Source organism: Perca flavescens, chromosome 1, assembly GCF_004354835.1.
Source record: "Perca flavescens isolate YP-PL-M2 chromosome 1, PFLA_1.0, whole genome shotgun sequence".
Classification (NCBI taxonomy): Eukaryota; Metazoa; Chordata; class Actinopteri; order Perciformes; family Percidae; genus Perca; species Perca flavescens.
The window spans coordinates 1,659,425-1,676,568 of NC_041331.1; the positions used below are offsets into that span (position 1 = coordinate 1,659,425).

Consider the following 17,144-nt stretch of genomic DNA (forward strand, 5'->3'; position numbering starts at 1 on the left):
ACCAGACGAAACCAGTCAGCTAGCTAAATTTCAAGCGTGCATTAAAGATATAAAATCCTGGATGACCTACAATTTTCTGATGTTAAACCCTAACAAAACTGAAGTTATTGTACTGGGACCTAAACACCTCAGAACCTCATTATCTAAAGACATAGCTACTCTGGATGGTATTGTCCTGGCCTCCAGCACTACTGTCAGAAATTTAGGAGTTATTTTTGATCAGGATATATCCTTTAATGCCAATCTAAAACAAACCTCAAGAACAGCCTTTTTTCATCTTCGTAACATTGCCAAAATTAGGAATATCCTGTCTCAAAACGACGCTGAGAAACTAGTCCATGCATTTGTTACGTCCAGGCTGGACTATTGTAATTCCCTACTGTCAGGTTGCTCAAATAAGTCCCTTAAGACTCTCCAGCTGATCCAGAATGCTGCAGCGCGTGTTCTCACAAGAACTAAGAAAAGAGATCATATTTCTCCTGTATTAGCTTCTCTGCACTGGCTTCCTGTTGAATCCAGGATTGAGTTTAAAATCCTTCTCTTGACCTACAAAGCTCTAAATGGTCTAGCACCATCATATCTAGAAGAACGCCTAATACCCTATTGTCCCACTAGAGCACTGCGCTCCCAGAATGCAGAGTTACTGGTGGTACCTAGAGTTTCTAAAAGTAGAATGGGAGCCAGAGCCTTCAGTTATCAGGCTCCTCTCCTATGGAACCAGCTCCCAATCTGGGTTCGGGGGGCAGAAACTGTAATCGCTTTCAAGAATGAACTTAAAACTCTTCTATTTGATAAAGCTTATAGTTAGGGAGTGAGGAGTTGCAGTGTTCACTTAACTGGCCCACCTGCTTCTCTTCATAATTGTTAGATTAATAATACATAACAAAGTAGAGGGAGGCAGGCCAGCCAAGCCCGATCCGGCAGGGGGAGAGTTCTAAGCCCAAAAAAGCTACCTCTCCTTATGACCTGTCTCTCTTAGTTACGCTGTTATAGTTACGCTGTTATAGTTCTAGACTGCCGGAGGACTTCCTTCCTTTCTTTGACACACTGAGCTGCTCTCTCCTCTCCCTTTCTATTACTATTACTATTTGTGTGTATCCTGTCCCAGAAATGCTTGTTACCAATCCTAGCTTCTGGGGAGTTTACTCCCCGGAGTCCTTATGTTTTTTCCCCCAGCGTATTTCCTTGGAGAACGTTGGCACCAAGATCCTGGTTCCAGCTGTCGCCGTGGTCCTGCTGCACTCCCTGCTGAGCTCAGCAGTTTCTTCCCAAGAGGGAGTTTTTCCTCGCCACTGTCGCACTGCTTGCTCTTGAGGGAATTACTGGAATTGTTGGAATTGTTGGGGCTTTGTAAATTATAGAGTGTGGTCTAGACCTACTCTATCTGTAAAGTGTCTCGACATAACCTATGTTATGATTTGATACTATAAATAAAATTGAATTGAATTGAAATTGAATTGATTTCAAGGACAGCTAAACAAAAACAAAAAAGAAATATATATACTACCACCTAATAATACTAATACTACCACCCCTTGGTCCGAGACAAAATCCTTGACAGCAACTACGGCTGGTTGCACCAGTTCTCCAGGGGCCTGTAGTAAGGCTGCTCGATTATGGAAAAAATCGTAATCAACATTATTTTGGTCAATATTGAAATCACAATTATTCAACACAATTACTCCTAGACTTTCGAAAAGATGTTAATAAGTTAAAAAACAGTGAAACATCCCTTAGTACTTTTCCCGGGTGAACATTTTTTTCCCCATTCAGAACACAAGACAAAATAAGAGTTTACTTGCAAAACGTTATGTGCAAAATAATTGTTTTTCTCGATTACTCTGTTTTTGTGATCTAGAAGCCAAAATCGTAATCATACTTAAAAATTTGATAGTGGGTTAGCCAGCTATCTCCATGAAGCGGGCTCACTTTTTAACAGGGGGGGTAGATCACCTTGGTAACCTAAGACCATCTAACAAACCGAGTTTATGGCACTAAATACATAACGACGATTAAAGCTACATTTCAGTTGCATTGAGTTGATGCTTCTACACTCTTATTCCATTCACTGCAACTAAGAATAACATGAGACAACTTTGTGATGAGAACTGAAAATAAAAATATACCATATGTTGTCTTTTACTGGAAAATAATTTGTACACTCTAAAGTGGCTTCTGTTTTAAATGTAACATTTCAGTCAGATAAACATGTGTTGCAAGTTTTGATCCCACGCATTGCATACATCCAAGGCAGCACACTAACCATTGCTGCTTATGTCTTCCATAACATATAACATTCTCCTGATTGATCAGACGACTGTGTGTGTGACTTTCTTATTATTATCCCCTCAATCAGAAGAAAGTCACACACATGCATAAAGTCCCTCACAATCCCTTTACCTCAGTGGTTTGCAGAAGTGCATCTTTCTCGTTCATCCTGTCTTCATAGGCCAGCAATAAAGGAGATAAATACTTCATGTCAAGCTACAAAAAAGGACAAATAGAAATGATCCAAATTAGCTACAACATCAAACCCATTCATCTATCCATCTCTTGATCTATCCAGCAGGGTTCCAGATAGTGAACAACCCGGCATTCTGATTTGGTCATTTGAGAGAAAAAGCACACTCTTCCTTCTGCAACGTTTTAGTGGCCCTGAGCCTGAGCTTCCAAACTATCAGACCACTTATGTGTCAGCAGAATGAGCATGTATGATTTCACATCTACAATCAATCTACATTAATCTGCTAGACTATTGCCCTGCCATATTAAAGCAATGTATTGTACAGCTATATGTAGATACTGACCAGCCAGGGAGGAGGAGACCCCGTCTTTGGTAAGCCATTGATTCTGGAGCTCTGGATGAGACATAGTAAGAAAGAGAAAGAAAGTAAAGTAAGTCTCATACCATCATAGCCATGGTAATATGCTTTAAACGTTGCCCTTCACACAAAGAAAAAAATATGTTGATTTGCTGCTTCTAGTATGCAGGTGCTTGAGGAATTTCAAGGGGAAGCTAGTCCAGCATTTTCTATAGCAAAGAACATTACAGTTTTATAAAAACAGAACAAATTGGCAATTAAAAGTAAATGACTATGTTTATGTGATTTATGGAAGCACACACAGTTCAATTATAGCTTGGCTATTCAAACCAATTCAGACTTATCCTATCTCTTATTACTGTATCATTCTAATATAAAACTACTCCAATCTTTTTTTCTTTATCTCTTCCTTCCACCAGCCACACTTCAGTAATGAGGGCGAGCAGAGATGTAATGAGAACAGGAGATCTCTTGGTGAGAAGACACAGCATGAGGTAGCCATGATTAAAACCATAAGCCAGCTTTCTCCTGCAGTGTAAAAAACACAACAAACCAGAATGAGAACCAGTAACTCCTTTAGTTCAACAAATCAGATAGTAGACAAATATAAACCTTATTTTCGCTCAGCAGGGATCTGGATCAAAGGCGGATTTATATCTTAAAGGCTTGACGTGGAAATAAAGTTATATACTGGTAATATATTCTGTATAAAAGCTGATTGAATTAGACTGAAGGGAAAGAATTGCAGTACAGAATTAAAAAAAACTGGTGCAGTCAAAAAGGTGCCAGAATAGTCCCAGGTCATTCTGGCCCAGTTTAACCCCTGGTTAAATGATTATGATTGCAGCTTTGCAGTTAATCAGAGTCCTTAGAGGAGGTAGTCTATTTGTGGGTGTGGGCATGGTTTGCATCCAGTGGCAAGTAGTGGTGGGGGGATCGATCCAAATATTGATAATATCAATACAAACGTTGGTATTGATATTGATCAATACCAGTGTAATGAGATGGATACTTTAGTTTCAGTTTCTCTCCAGTGTTCACTGCTGCGGTTTCATCAAAGAGGCAACCTGGCTGTCGGTGTCTGTGTCAGTGCCGTTCCTGTCACAGCGTTGAGCAGGCACTCTTTGCTCCTCCTCCCCCTCTTGTGATTTGATGTTGTACCGTCATGTGACTCGGCAGCTCCGGGCAAACAAGCACGCAACCAGCCAGGCCCGGTGGCGGCCAGCAGCACACATACACAAGCAGGACAGAGACGAAGCAGAAGAATGGCAGAGAGGAAGAGGAGCGCCATGTGGCTAGATTTTCAGGCCAAAAATTCAACAACAGCAAGCTGTATAATTTGTAAAAAGGATGTAAGATTGGTAACACAACAAATTTATACAAGCATATGAACATTCTGTCCTGGGTTTTAACTTATTAATAATCCAAAGGAAAAAAATCACAAAACCACTTAAAAGGGCTTGAAAATTCATTCAGATTTAGCAATTTGATGATGCATCCTCCTTAATTATTAAAAAGTATCGGTATCGTATCGGTATCTGCAATACTGGCCCTGTATTTCTTTGGTATTGGATCAATACCAAATTTTGCAGTATCGCACACCACTAGCGGCAAGTGAGTCTGTCTATCCTTATCCATATGCAATGCAGACTTATGAGTGCGTCATTTTAGCTAAATTAGCTAACTAGCTTAGCTTGCTAATTCCACCTTGCTTTAATGCTACACTGGTTATAAAAAAATAAGCCGAACAGCAGCAGTGGTGTCTCCCCCTCTATTTCTACTGTTTTCGTGTGTTCTTGTGTTTAATAGTGCGTTCCATTTACCTCGGAACTCGGAAGCCGAAGCTGGGAATGACGTGACACCCGAGTTGGATGTGTTCCTTTACAAATCAGATTTTTATTAGCTCTAGCCATTGTTAGCATTGCAGTTTAGAACAATGCATTACGCTGTTTTTTGTGCATACAAACAGCGCAACAAAATGTCCACAGATAGAAGTTGAACAGGACTGTGTATGACTGATTTAGTGAGACACCAATAACACAGAAATGCTTATAACTGTACATTAATACAGCTTTCAGAACTGTTGATACACAGAGCAGCCATGTTTAGCTTGGGTTACACACACCTAGAGACTGACATGGTTTTATTTCAGTTAGCCTAATAGCTGGTTTGATTTGCATTGAGAGATGATTTTATGGAAAGTACCCCATGCCAATCGTGAGATATGGTGAATGGCATGTGATGATGTGGGGCTATTTTAATTACAAAGGCCAAGGGAACTTTATCAGGATGCATAGTATCCTGGATCCATGAAATAACTGGTCTTTAAAAATAAAAATCTGCCTGCCTCTAACATAGTATACTTATGCCCCCTGTATTTTAAGGAAGAACATTTATTTATTTATGATACATTATTAATTCACAAAGAAAATTGGTGTCTTTAAAGGTTGGATTTTTCCTATATTTTTTAATTAAGGCATTAAGATCAATTTCCAAAAGATGTTTTTTTATTCCTCTTTTTATTCCTCAACTTTAGCATGGGTGTGTAAACGTATGCAAGCCACTGTATATTTGGATTGGATGCAGGTCACCTCATTCAAAATACTCCCTCACTCACTCAGTCCCACACAGAGAATCCTGTCTGAAGAAAGCAGAGGAGGAGAGTACACTAGAACACATACACCTTTCATTTAATTCTGGCAACATGAGCTGGAGTGAGATAGGCTGAGTGACAAGAGAAAGGCTCCTGGTGGAATTCCCTAATATTAGGAACTATTCTACAGGTAAGGTTGTTAAGGCTGCTTACATTATCCTTCTGGGGGCTACAGTTACAGAAGCTCTTGTTCATAAATTGTCAATTAGTGAGTATGTTTGAGATTCACGTGTTTCCACAAAAATGCTAATAATATTCTGTACCAAAAACACAGCAGAGTCAAACCTTGAGCTTCAGCAATATACAAGATGAGGTGCTACTCAAAAAGCAGAGGTGTTATCTTGTAGCTAGTCATACCTCCTGTTTGGACAGTGGTCTGAAGTGGGTTTGGTAGCGGCTCAGCTCCACATTCAGACGGTGCACTGTCAATTTGAGGGCATCATTTTCATCCACTAGCTCCTGAGCATGTTGCCTCAAATTCAGTAGCTCTGCCTGGCTGCCTGTAAGCACAGCAGATCAGGTTAAGGGCTAAGTGGCCGAACAATATACAATACAATAGCCATATTTATTATCAGTTTCAAAAGGAAAGAACAGCGATGGCAAGATGGCTTTGGGCTTTCTTCAACATAGCTTTGACTCCCCATGTGGTCTGCTGGCTGACCCTGAACCTCAAAAGAATTTAACCCTTAGGGTATAATAAGAAGGACATAATTAATGCTTCACCAGCAGAGAATAACAGTAGTACTTTTCCATGCTGCTTCTTTCTGCCCACCAGGAGGTCAGAGTCCCTAACCACTAAGACAACCCGCTACCCATTCAAACTGGCAATTTTCAATTTAAACTCATTACTTCCCCAACCTCTGCTTCTCATCATGCCGAAAAAGTTACTGTGGAGTTCAAGGATCAGAGCCATATCTACTCACAGCACCATTTCCCTCATTTCAACCCTACACATGCATCGGTCTTATGTGACACACTGCTTCATTCCCTCTCCCATCATTCCTTTTCCAGTTACTCCTTATTTCTCTCAGATCATTCTCTTTCCCCCCCATAATTTTTCTCTTTCTGTCCCTCTGTACATCTCTAATGGCTCCTCCACTCTACCTGCAGACGACCTCAGGTTTGAGGAGGCATGGCTGTGACTGATCTCCTGTTCCAGCCGTTGCAGTCTCTCCTCCAGTAACTTTTGTTCATCTACCATCCTTGTGTTCTTCTCTGGCAGGGCCCACGCTACGTCCCTCTGCACCTCACTGCATGCCCTGCTGGGCTCTGGAGACAGCTGGGTGGGGTGTTTGGGGTTTTTGGCTTGGCTGGGTTGGTCAGGGGTTAGGATGGATAGTGTGGCTGTAATAGGAAAGGTAAACATAAATATACTAAATTAAAATTGAATTCTCAATACGCAATACTTATGGGAATATATCTAATATGGCCATTACATCAACAAAGAAATTTGTGTGTGAAGCAGAAAAGTTCTTAAACTGTTATATATTAACTAAGTAATTTGACAGTCACTTGGGCAATGTCTTGGAATATACTAAGTGACTTAAACTAACAACTGTATTAGAATATATCATATACATTAGTAATAACCTAACCAACAAAGGGTATATCATGGAATTGAATGAAAAAAAATAGTTTAATATGGTATAAAAATATAAGTCAAAATGAAAAGCAGACACACAGCACTACTTAAGGACATACACCTACATGGCAAATCTTCTCTCCAACTTCCACGGCTCTTCCTGACAGAGGCTTTCTTCTTGGAAGAATCACCGCTGGCTTCAGGAGACTCGACACTGGTTTCCTCAGGGAAATCTGAGAGATTGAGAGTAAAATCAATTGCAGAAGAAGTACTGGATCTTGTGTGTTTTACTACTGTATATAACCCAATTTTACCAGTTGAACGTGTTACTTAAGAACACAGTCAACCTGTATGTAGCAAAAACAATTTAGTGATTAAGGTAGAAGCCATTTTTAATTTAGCACTGTCAAAAGCCTGAAGCCAGCTCTGGTAATAATAGCAATAATGAGGATTTCCTTTTAGCTCTAATGATAAGGCTATATTATGTCTGTTGTGAAAACTAACATTTGGTTAAATAAGAGCAGTATCTTAACCTTTCACTGAAAATGGCTGAGAAGTCATATGAAGTGTAGCCAAGTCTCTCACCATTCTTTCCTTTTATTTGTATGGGTTAAAATTCTAAAATTAACTTGCATGTCTCTATTAGCCTCTAAATAGAAAAGTCTCTGTTAGATAGGTTTAACGGAGGTGTAAATCAAAATGTATTATTACTGAGAGCTCCATAGATTTGTTTTGTTTTTCTGAATTTAAAACCACATTTATTTTAAAGTGCATCAACAATACACCACCAACATAATAACATTTATTTAGCTGCATGTTGTTTGCGAGATTTTCATAGTACAGTTGCATTCCAACTACTATATATATACTACTGGTGGCTGCTAAAAAATATTGCTGTATACACCAAACACAATATTGTAAATGCTACCACCTTCCCTTCGCATCAGTGGTTACAACCAGCAGGAGTATCAGCTTAAATGCAATTCATGACATTATACTCAACATTTATACTCAACATTTATCCTATAGGTGGGGTTATTTATCCACTACTGACAGATTATGGGTTAGTAAGTATTGTTTTCATACTCTTTTACCTGGAGAAGGCCCTCTTTTGCCAGACATCTGATTCAGATGGGGTGTACTGGTCTGGAAGAGAGACAGGCAAAACCAACAGACAGTCAAAGAGAGATTTCCAAAGCCCCGCTACCTGGATCCCTTTTGTGCAAGGCTATTTCAGAGACTGCTGCATTTATGACCATTGTCAAAATGTGTAAAAAAAGATCTTGCCAGTGCAGTTATTGTTGCAAATATTCAGAGACACATTTAAGCAACGAGAATGAGTCACAGTGAGGAGTTCAGTGGAGGGAAGAGTCGCAGTTAAAACAGAAGAGCAAGACAGAAGCAAAGAAAGAATTAAATATGTCAATGTGTGGGAAAGACTGAATGTCAACCGCTCACTATAACCTGTTCATTTATAAGTCTAATGGCTGGAGGCACAACTATCATGAATAGAAAATAAACCATTCATACACACAAGTTGGCAATTTATAAGGTACATCTAATGCAGTGTAATACAATTGCAATAAATAATAAATATACCTTTATGAAGGTTATAATGTTTGTTCGGTTTTTGTTGAAACTGTTTTAGAAGTGTTGATTTAACCGTATGCTCATTTTGGAGGCTGTAGTTTAAGGTGCTGTTGAACTGTGTTGCAACACACACCTATTAGTTTTAGCGAGGTGACCCTTATAAACTGCCAACAGTATATTCCTTACATTAACTCACATCCTCACCCTGAATGATAAAGAAGGCAGCTGATTAAGAATGTGGTTGTCTGTTTACGGTCCTGTCGATTTATGAGGATATAGACTGATGTTACCTATGGATCACATTTGTGTGGTGCTACAAATCCACTATATATGCTACAAAACTGGGTGCTCAGATATATTATATATTGGGACCACTATAGGTTAGCAGCAACCCAATGTAGCAGCATACAGGACAAGAACATGAATAGAATAGAACAATATACTGTGAGAGAAGAGCAGACTCTTGGGATATAACATTGGCATTTGGGGAAGAAATCGCACATGCAGGAAGACACAGACCATGGAATAGAGTTAAAGGGAAACGCCATCTACATTAAGAATTTCAATATGTTATTTCCATGGCCAAGGAAGTTCAATCAATATTTGTGAACAAGAGATACTCTCCCTCAAAGCCAGAAAAGTCAAGTAAGTCTCAAACTTGTGAGGTGTAAAGTCTGGAGCTGCCCCATAGACAATGAATGGGAGACTGATTTTGTCTTCTTTTTAATGAGCTTTATTCTATTGTAGAGTTCTCAGTTCTGAGACAGAAAATGTTCCCATATACTCAGAACATTCCCGTGGGTGCTCTGTGTCCTCTATAACATTTTTTCCAAATTCATAGTCTATGTAGCCCTCCCAGATTTTTTGTACTTGATGACATCACAATCCTAAACTTCAAGCATGCATTAAGGACATAAAATCCTAGATGACCAACAATTTCCTGATGTTTGACTCAGAAGTTATTGTGCTTGGCCCCAAACACCTCAAAAGCTCATTATCTAAAGACACAGCTTCTCTGGATGGCAAAATTAATTCAGTATATTTGCATCAGTGTCTCTGTGTCCCAACTAGCAGTAGCAGATGGCCGCCCACTAAGAGCCTGGTTCTGCCTGTTTAAAGGAAATGTTTCCTTGCCACTAATGCAAATTAGAGTGTGGTCTAGACCTACTCTAGCTGTGAAGTGTCCTGAGATAACTTCCGTTGTGTTTGAAAGTATAAATAAAATTGAATTGAATTTAAATTTAAATTTGAGTTTTAGCACTCTAGTTTGGGGATTTCGGGAAAGAGTTGTTAATGTTTACTAATATTTTTGGATTGTCTTAGATCATAGGAATAACATGTATGAATTTTGAAAATGGGTGTAGTTCCCCTTTAACTATGAGTAGGTAAAGAAAGATATTTCAGGCACAGAGAGAAAGACATTTCAGATGTGTGGCTCAGGACCCACTACTAATACCTTGTCGTCAGTGACTACCATAAATCACAAAAAAAGCAAAGCAACTTTCAAGGTTAGATTAAATTGTCGCAACCTAAATTGCTGAAACATCAGAGGCAAATGAATGTTATTATGTGACAAGGGGAGAAGTTTCAGGAAAGAAATGAATGCTAAATGTAGAAAACCTGCAATGGCACAGAAAAATCAGCTTTGATACAGAGGAACAACAGCCATAAGTAATGATTCAGGAACACCAAAAGAATATCTCAACACTGCAAGCAAAGTTCTTAAAAATGACTAGAATCAAAACCTGTGACAGTAAACTACCATACACAAATCACTTCTCTACAGTAAAAGACTCAATACATTACATTACCTTTATTCTGTGTACAACAGCGCCTCTCAGTGGATCAGACTGGTATCACAATACCCACACTTAAAGGTCCCATGGCATGAAAATTTCACTCTATGAGGTTACATTAATATGCGTTCCCCCAGCCTGCCTATCGTCCCCCAGTGGCTAGAAATGGTGATAGGTGTAAACCGAGCCCTGGGTATCCTGCTCTGCCTTAGACAAAATGAAAGCTTGGATGGGCCTACATAAAAGAGACTTCAGATACAGTATTAGGGGACCACTAAGGTCTATATAAAAGAGACTTCAGATACAGTATTAGGGGACCACTAAGGTCTATATAAAAGAGACTTCAGATACAGTATTAGGGGACCACTAAGGTCTATATAAAAGAGACTTCAGATACAGTATTAGGGGACCACTAAGGTCTATATAAAAGAGACTTCAGATACAGTATTAGGGGACCACTAAGGTCTATATAAAAGAGACTTCAGATACAGTATTAGGGGACCACTAAGGTCTATATAAAAGAGACTTCAGATACAGTATTAGGGGACCACTAAGGTCTATATAAAAGAGACTTCAGATACAGTATTAGGGGACCACTAAGGTCTATATAAAAGAGACTTCAGATACAGTATTAGGGGACCACTAAGGTCTATATAAAAGAGACTTCAGATACAGTATTAGGGGACCACTAAGGCCTATATAAAAGAGACTTCAGATACAGTATTAGGAGACCACTAAGGTCTATATAAAAGCATCCAAAGAGCACCATGTCATGGGACCTTTAACTTCAGAGACATCACAAACTAAACCAAGTATAAACAATATTTCAGAAAGAATAGTTATCCTCCCTCATAACAAACATTCAAATCCAGATATTCTGACTTCAAAAGGCACAGGTGTAACTGATAACATTAACGATGTCTCAGTTGGCCATTCCAGAATTGGCAGACCTGAATTTAATGCATCTCGTTATTAAGGCTATTAATTACACCTGCACTGTTCCTGCTATAACTTGTCAAAATCTCTGACATAAAACTGGTCTATTGGCTATAGTCCTCTGCTCAGCAACTCTAGATAGAGGTTAACTAGTTTGCTAAAACAGCTCTTTGAAAGCAGTTATTTATGGAGGGGAGAATGTTTCTCATTTGCTTTCAATTTCCTAATTGGGATTAGAACTAGCAACACTCTATTTGGAAACTTGCTTACACATAACAATGAGATCTTCCTGTAGAATCTCACCTTAGCTTTTAGTGGCAGGGAATAGACAGGTTCTGTGATTGAACAATTCTCCGGTCTGTCAAGAGTTTGGTAAACATGTTCTTCCCTGTCCTCTTCACTCTCCACCTCCTCTTCTTCCTTGTCTTCTAACTCCCCCTCTGAGTGGTCTGGGGAGGACAGGCGTGGTCGGCTAGCCAAATCTTCTGACCATCTATCTCTGTGGAAGGTAAGAAAGTTCGCTGTCTCTTATTTATTGGGATAAAAAAGTAATACAAACTACTTAACTTCCACAATAGGCCTTTTTCACAGAAGACATTTTGACTCTTTGTAGTGGGAAAAGCACAGATGGACCTGATAACATTAACGATGGCTTCGTATTCCAGTAAGCCATATCATTGTGACAGTGTGCTAGTATGCACAATATAAGGACCCTGTAACCAAAACAGCTAAATGGAATTCAGCCATAATTAATTTTATTTTACAACTGTGTTTTGCCTACTGTGACTTGTCAAAATGTCTTCTACTAAAAAGGCTTACTTAGAAAATTGCATTGAAAAAATTGCTAGATTAGTTTAGATGGCTTCTTGAGATAGATATTCTCTGTCTAAACAATCTGTGTGCTGCAGCACCAGGGCACACATTCATGAAAATTGTATTCCATTAAAAAGATTTCATTTTTCAAAGTTACATCTCACATTCTATGGCTACTTCTTTTGCACTTTTAAATCCTGGTGGAGATCCTGTAATTTTCTATTTGAGAGAGCTCAAATAATTCAGTCACTTCTTGAAGTTAGAATCATTTGTCCCAAAGCTTGTGATAATACTAGTGTATTTGTCAGAGGGTGTTTACCTAAGGAAAAGTTCTGTGCTGATGTTTGGTTCAGATATGAAGGACTCTGATTGGCCACTCTCAGACAAAGACCTTGGCCAGACAGGGGGGATGGCCCATGTCTGTCCAGTGAGCGAAGAAGACAAGATGGCTGCTGCTAAGGCAGATCTGTAGATGGAAAGAGGTAATTCATATGAGGTGACTTTTATACTTGCATGCATATCATATTTCAAGTCATAGTTAATAATTTCTAATGTTATTGATGTGATACATTGTTAGAAAAGGGAGCACAAGCATCTCATTTAGTTTCACTAAATGAGTTTGAAAGCATTGTTTTAAATTCACCATGACTATAGATACATATGAAATTGTATGGTTGACCAGATTCAGTATGTTGAGCAAAGAAAAGGAATAAACCTGGGGTGAAGAAAGGTAAATGTATGATGAAGCTTAGAGATGATTAAATACAGAATGGCAAAAAGTCTTCTGCATTGCAGTGACAATAACCGTGAGAGTTCTTACAGGATGAGACCAGAATTAAACTTTTCTACCACATTTCAATTAGAACTGCAAAGTTCAGTTATTTTTTATGAAGAAAAAAAAAAGTAAATTCTCTGATTCCAGCTTCTTAAATGTGAATAGTAGTTTCTTTACTCCTTTATGACAGTAAACTGAATATCTTTAAATAGTGGACAAAACAAGACTTTTGAGGACGTCATCTTGGGCTTTGGAAAACTCTGATTGACATGTTTTCATAATTTTCTGACATGTTATAGATCAAACAACTAACAGATCAATTGACAATGAAAATTATCATTAGTTGCAGCCCTAAGTATATGTCTGAGGACAGAATGAAGTCACACATAGGCTGTTAATACAATGAGTACATTTTTGAGAAATGTAGAGGCATCAACTTGAGCAAATGGGTCAATATGTTAGAATCTAGCAACAAGATGTTACTAAGGTAACTTGTAGAGGTTTGAGAGAGTGGCCCATCATTTGCCCAAAACGTTACCCCTGAAGGACTGTGTTGGGAGGAGTGGGGGGGGGGGGGGTAAAGAGAGAAATAATATGACAAAACAATGGTTTAACAAGGAAACGGTGTCAGAGGAAACACAGCAAGATAAAAGGAGGTTGGAGCTGATGGACTGTGTTAGGTACCTGGGTCTCTCAGGTGAGGGGTCTGGGCTGCGTGGGGGCGGGGTACGAGGCACAGCAGGCTTGGGAGCAATGGAGGCGGCAGGGATCAAACCATGAGCTATATGCTTCTGCACAACACGCACAAAGGAAGGTTAGGGAAGAAGGATAGCATCACATAGACAGACATTTAACACAATTAACACACACAATGTGGGTCCGAGAGTTTAAGTTAGTACAACAAATAACACCTAAACTGAGGGAAAAGAAAAAGGGTATATGGGTGGAAAGGTAGAAAGGATGATTACTAAATCCCAACATGATGAACACTTGATAAAAGAGAAACCAAACCTTGACAACAATAGCCTGTTACAGCCGTGGAAACACTACTTTTACTGTATATTGGCAACAATATGTCATTCAGTTATACTTGAGCTGCCTTTTAAATAAAAGCAAATAGGTAGTTAACAATACATAACGTTACCTGCTTTAAATTTGGTAAACAAAATGAATACACCACAAGACGTAACGTTACAAATCTGATGTTGCCAAACGTTAGCAAGCTATCTTAAACGTCTCTGAAATATCTAGCTAACGTGTGCTAACGTTTAGTAACGTTAACCGAAGTTAACGTTATCTTACGCTAGGTTAACGTTAATGTTAGCTAGCTAACGTTGAATGATAAAAAGCATTTAAGATAGACGTTTATCTAGCTAGAAATAGGACAACGAATTTATTTTAGAAAAAGTCGAGAAACTTACAAACTCCTTGTCTTTCTCCCTCCTGAAGCTGAATTTCAACATAGTGAAAAAAGGTTTTGTGACCCTTGCTTCACTAGCTCTCTGTCTCTGTTTAGGCGAACAGCTTGGCTCGTTTGCCAAGTATTCTTTCAGTCAAATGGCATTAAAAAAAGCTTAAAATGACATGTCATTGCCATGTGTTTAACATTATATGTCCTCTTTTACCCTAAAACGATCAAATAAGCAAGCTAACTATATTCAACAGGCTGGCTGTGTGCCGATTTCTCGTATCTAGACGCTTCACCACAAGAAGGCACCTTGATACAAAAGTAGTGCTGATTGGCTAAAAGTGAGGAGCGAAGCCAATCAGTGACTAATATGATTTACCTAGCAACGACGTCCTCACCGACCAGCGGACAGGCCAACAGGGGGCGATGTCGTTCCATCTAATGCTCAACTGTCATCGACTGTCTCTCGAGTCTCAGCACATAGGGCGGTTGTAATTTTCTTTCTTTCTTTCTTTCTTTCTTTCTTTCTTATTTTTAATGTATATACAGTAAAAAATACAATTGAATATGTCCCCTAAAATAACATTTTAGTAATACCTTTTAAAGTGTGTATCACATGACAGACCATTCAAATGTGTCTTCCATCCAGTCAACTTTGTCCCTGACATTTTTAAAACCGTTAGCTGCTAAACTTGGCATATAAACTTAAATAAAGATGTTTGTGGGTGCTACCTTTCTGAATATCCCCATACTATCAAGCATGAACAGATAGCGAACACATTTTGTCATAATATCTATCCATCTATTTGTATACCCACCTGCATTGTGCAGGCTGATCATAATATACTACACAAAAACACATGTATTTTTAGTCCTCTTTTGGCTATAAATCAGCTGAAAATAGGTTTTACCCAGTGCTGCCCTTAGAAATGGTGGAAGTGGCGAATCCTATAACCAAAGTCAACAGATTTGGTTCCTGTCATATCAACTTTTCCAGTTAAAATAAATCTAAATACTGAAGAGAATTTGATATGGGAATTCATTTTCAAATTTCAAAGCTATGAGACTAAACAGTCAGCTCTTTTCTTTCAATAAAATGTCCTACCACAAACAAAACACACACAGACAAGTGCCCAGAAAGGCCTGATGGCAGATTAGGATGTCATGTGATCCCAGGCCAGACTGCCAACAGTTCCTAACCTATGAGTGTTGACTGAGTGTGTGTTGGCTTACTGAGGGCTGTGTTCAAACTTCATTCCAGTCATTCCCAACCTGCCTGGTAGTTTCAATCACTTAGATACACTGAACCACAAATATACAGTATATTTGAAAAAGAATCCAGGAAATTTGTTTTGTTCCCCTCTTTTATTGAGATTTGAGTTCATACAAATGACACAAAGACTTACAGACAAGGCATTCACGCCACAGGTGTTATGCAACACAAAGTACAGAGAAAGACGCAAATTCAACCTGAAACCTTTTAGAAGAATAGGTCCAGTACCATAACTCTCTGCATATAGACCAAGGCATTTAGGATCACTATGCATGGTGAAATGCATTGAGAGATTTGTTAAGTCTACAACTTATTCTGTTAGCACGTATTAATATTAATCAATTACTGCGCATTCTTGTTATACACTTGACATTTTCCTTCATGATTAAGCATACATGGCACTTAAGACACCAATTAGGTAAACAGAGACCATAAAGAGTGTTGCATCTTCTCAGTGTTACCCTTTAAAAACACTTAAAATATCTTTACATAGACAAAACGTACCAGTATATAAGTTCACCAAAGGATTAAGCAAGGCTAGTAAAATACATTCTTTCAAAAAAATCCAACGTGTAAAAATTCACAACTTGACCATTACTAAACTGTTCTGAAACCTACAACATAAAGGTGTATATACATATTTTTTTTTTGAGTATTTGTTTTTATTACATAAATAATTTGATTATCAAATGTGTATAATAATCTACTTTGTAGATAAAGAGATAGTCCAACACTGCAAAGTGTCAGTAAAATGTGGGATGTGACTAGGACTAAGACAGGTAGAGACAAATAGTATAAACCTGACTGCGGGCTTTGATCAAAGTCACGGTTAATTGACCGGCTGTCTAGGTGCGATGCAGTCTACCCACATTCTTCCCTTGTGGAGACAAAATAACCTTTTAACTACATCAAGATTCACATTAACAGAGAGACACATAGCTCATGCTCTTCTTACAAATTGACAAACTGCCAGACAGCAGCAGCACTGATAAGAGAGGGCCAGAACAGGGTAAGATGAGTCAGGATAGGAAATGGTACATCCTGGCATATTAGGGACATGGAGGCATTTTGGTCTGTGGCATATCTGGTACATTAAGCAAACCTAAAATACCAATATTTTCCATTTACACTTTGTCCCAGGCATGACACTTAGCAGAAATAATAATCCTCAAAGGCTGTTTTACAACTACAAAAGTAATAATACAAAACCAAGGTGTATATATACAGTATATGATTTTTTTAGCAGCTTATAGAACATTGCATTCATCAACTCTCCCTAGACAAAAAACAACTGCACAATTTGTTTTTCCCTCAATCATTGTTTAACATACTGCAACAAGGTTTATAACATCTACATATCAATTTAGAAAATGTATGCATTTCAAACCCCAAACACTGATCAGTATCCACCGATTACAACAAATATCGTGGCAATGACCTAATCCTTCACATATACAGTATGAAACATGACATGTATTGAGGACACACACAGAACA

General features: G+C 38.6%; 1 protein-coding gene and 1 long non-coding RNA gene across 2 annotated transcripts in view; one reads left to right on the forward strand and one right to left on the reverse strand.

The window, feature by feature from the left end:
* cep89 (centrosomal protein 89) overlaps window positions 1-14,723 on the reverse strand; it is a 61,208-nt gene extending 46,485 nt beyond the window's left edge. Inside the window, exons 1-10 of the mRNA XM_028600692.1 lie at window positions 14,389-14,723; window positions 13,652-13,758; window positions 12,512-12,658; window positions 11,683-11,878; window positions 8,152-8,203; window positions 7,183-7,290; window positions 6,580-6,819; window positions 5,833-5,975; window positions 2,808-2,858; window positions 2,401-2,484 (exon numbers count right to left, since the gene is read on the reverse strand). Of these exons, the coding sequence (XP_028456493.1) occupies window positions 2,401-2,484; window positions 2,808-2,858; window positions 5,833-5,975; window positions 6,580-6,819; window positions 7,183-7,290; window positions 8,152-8,203; window positions 11,683-11,878; window positions 12,512-12,658; window positions 13,652-13,758; window positions 14,389-14,430 (1,170 nt within the window). The 5' untranslated portion in view covers window positions 14,431-14,723. The remainder of the gene's footprint in view (window positions 1-2,400; window positions 2,485-2,807; window positions 2,859-5,832; window positions 5,976-6,579; window positions 6,820-7,182; window positions 7,291-8,151; window positions 8,204-11,682; window positions 11,879-12,511; window positions 12,659-13,651; window positions 13,759-14,388) is intronic.
* LOC114570532 (uncharacterized) lies at window positions 11,461-15,164 on the forward strand. The gene is made up of 3 exons (XR_003694548.1): window positions 11,461-11,887; window positions 12,546-12,674; window positions 14,633-15,164. It is a non-coding gene; the product is annotated as an uncharacterized LOC114570532 (long non-coding RNA).
* The last annotated feature ends 1,980 nt before the right edge of the window (window positions 15,165-17,144 follow it).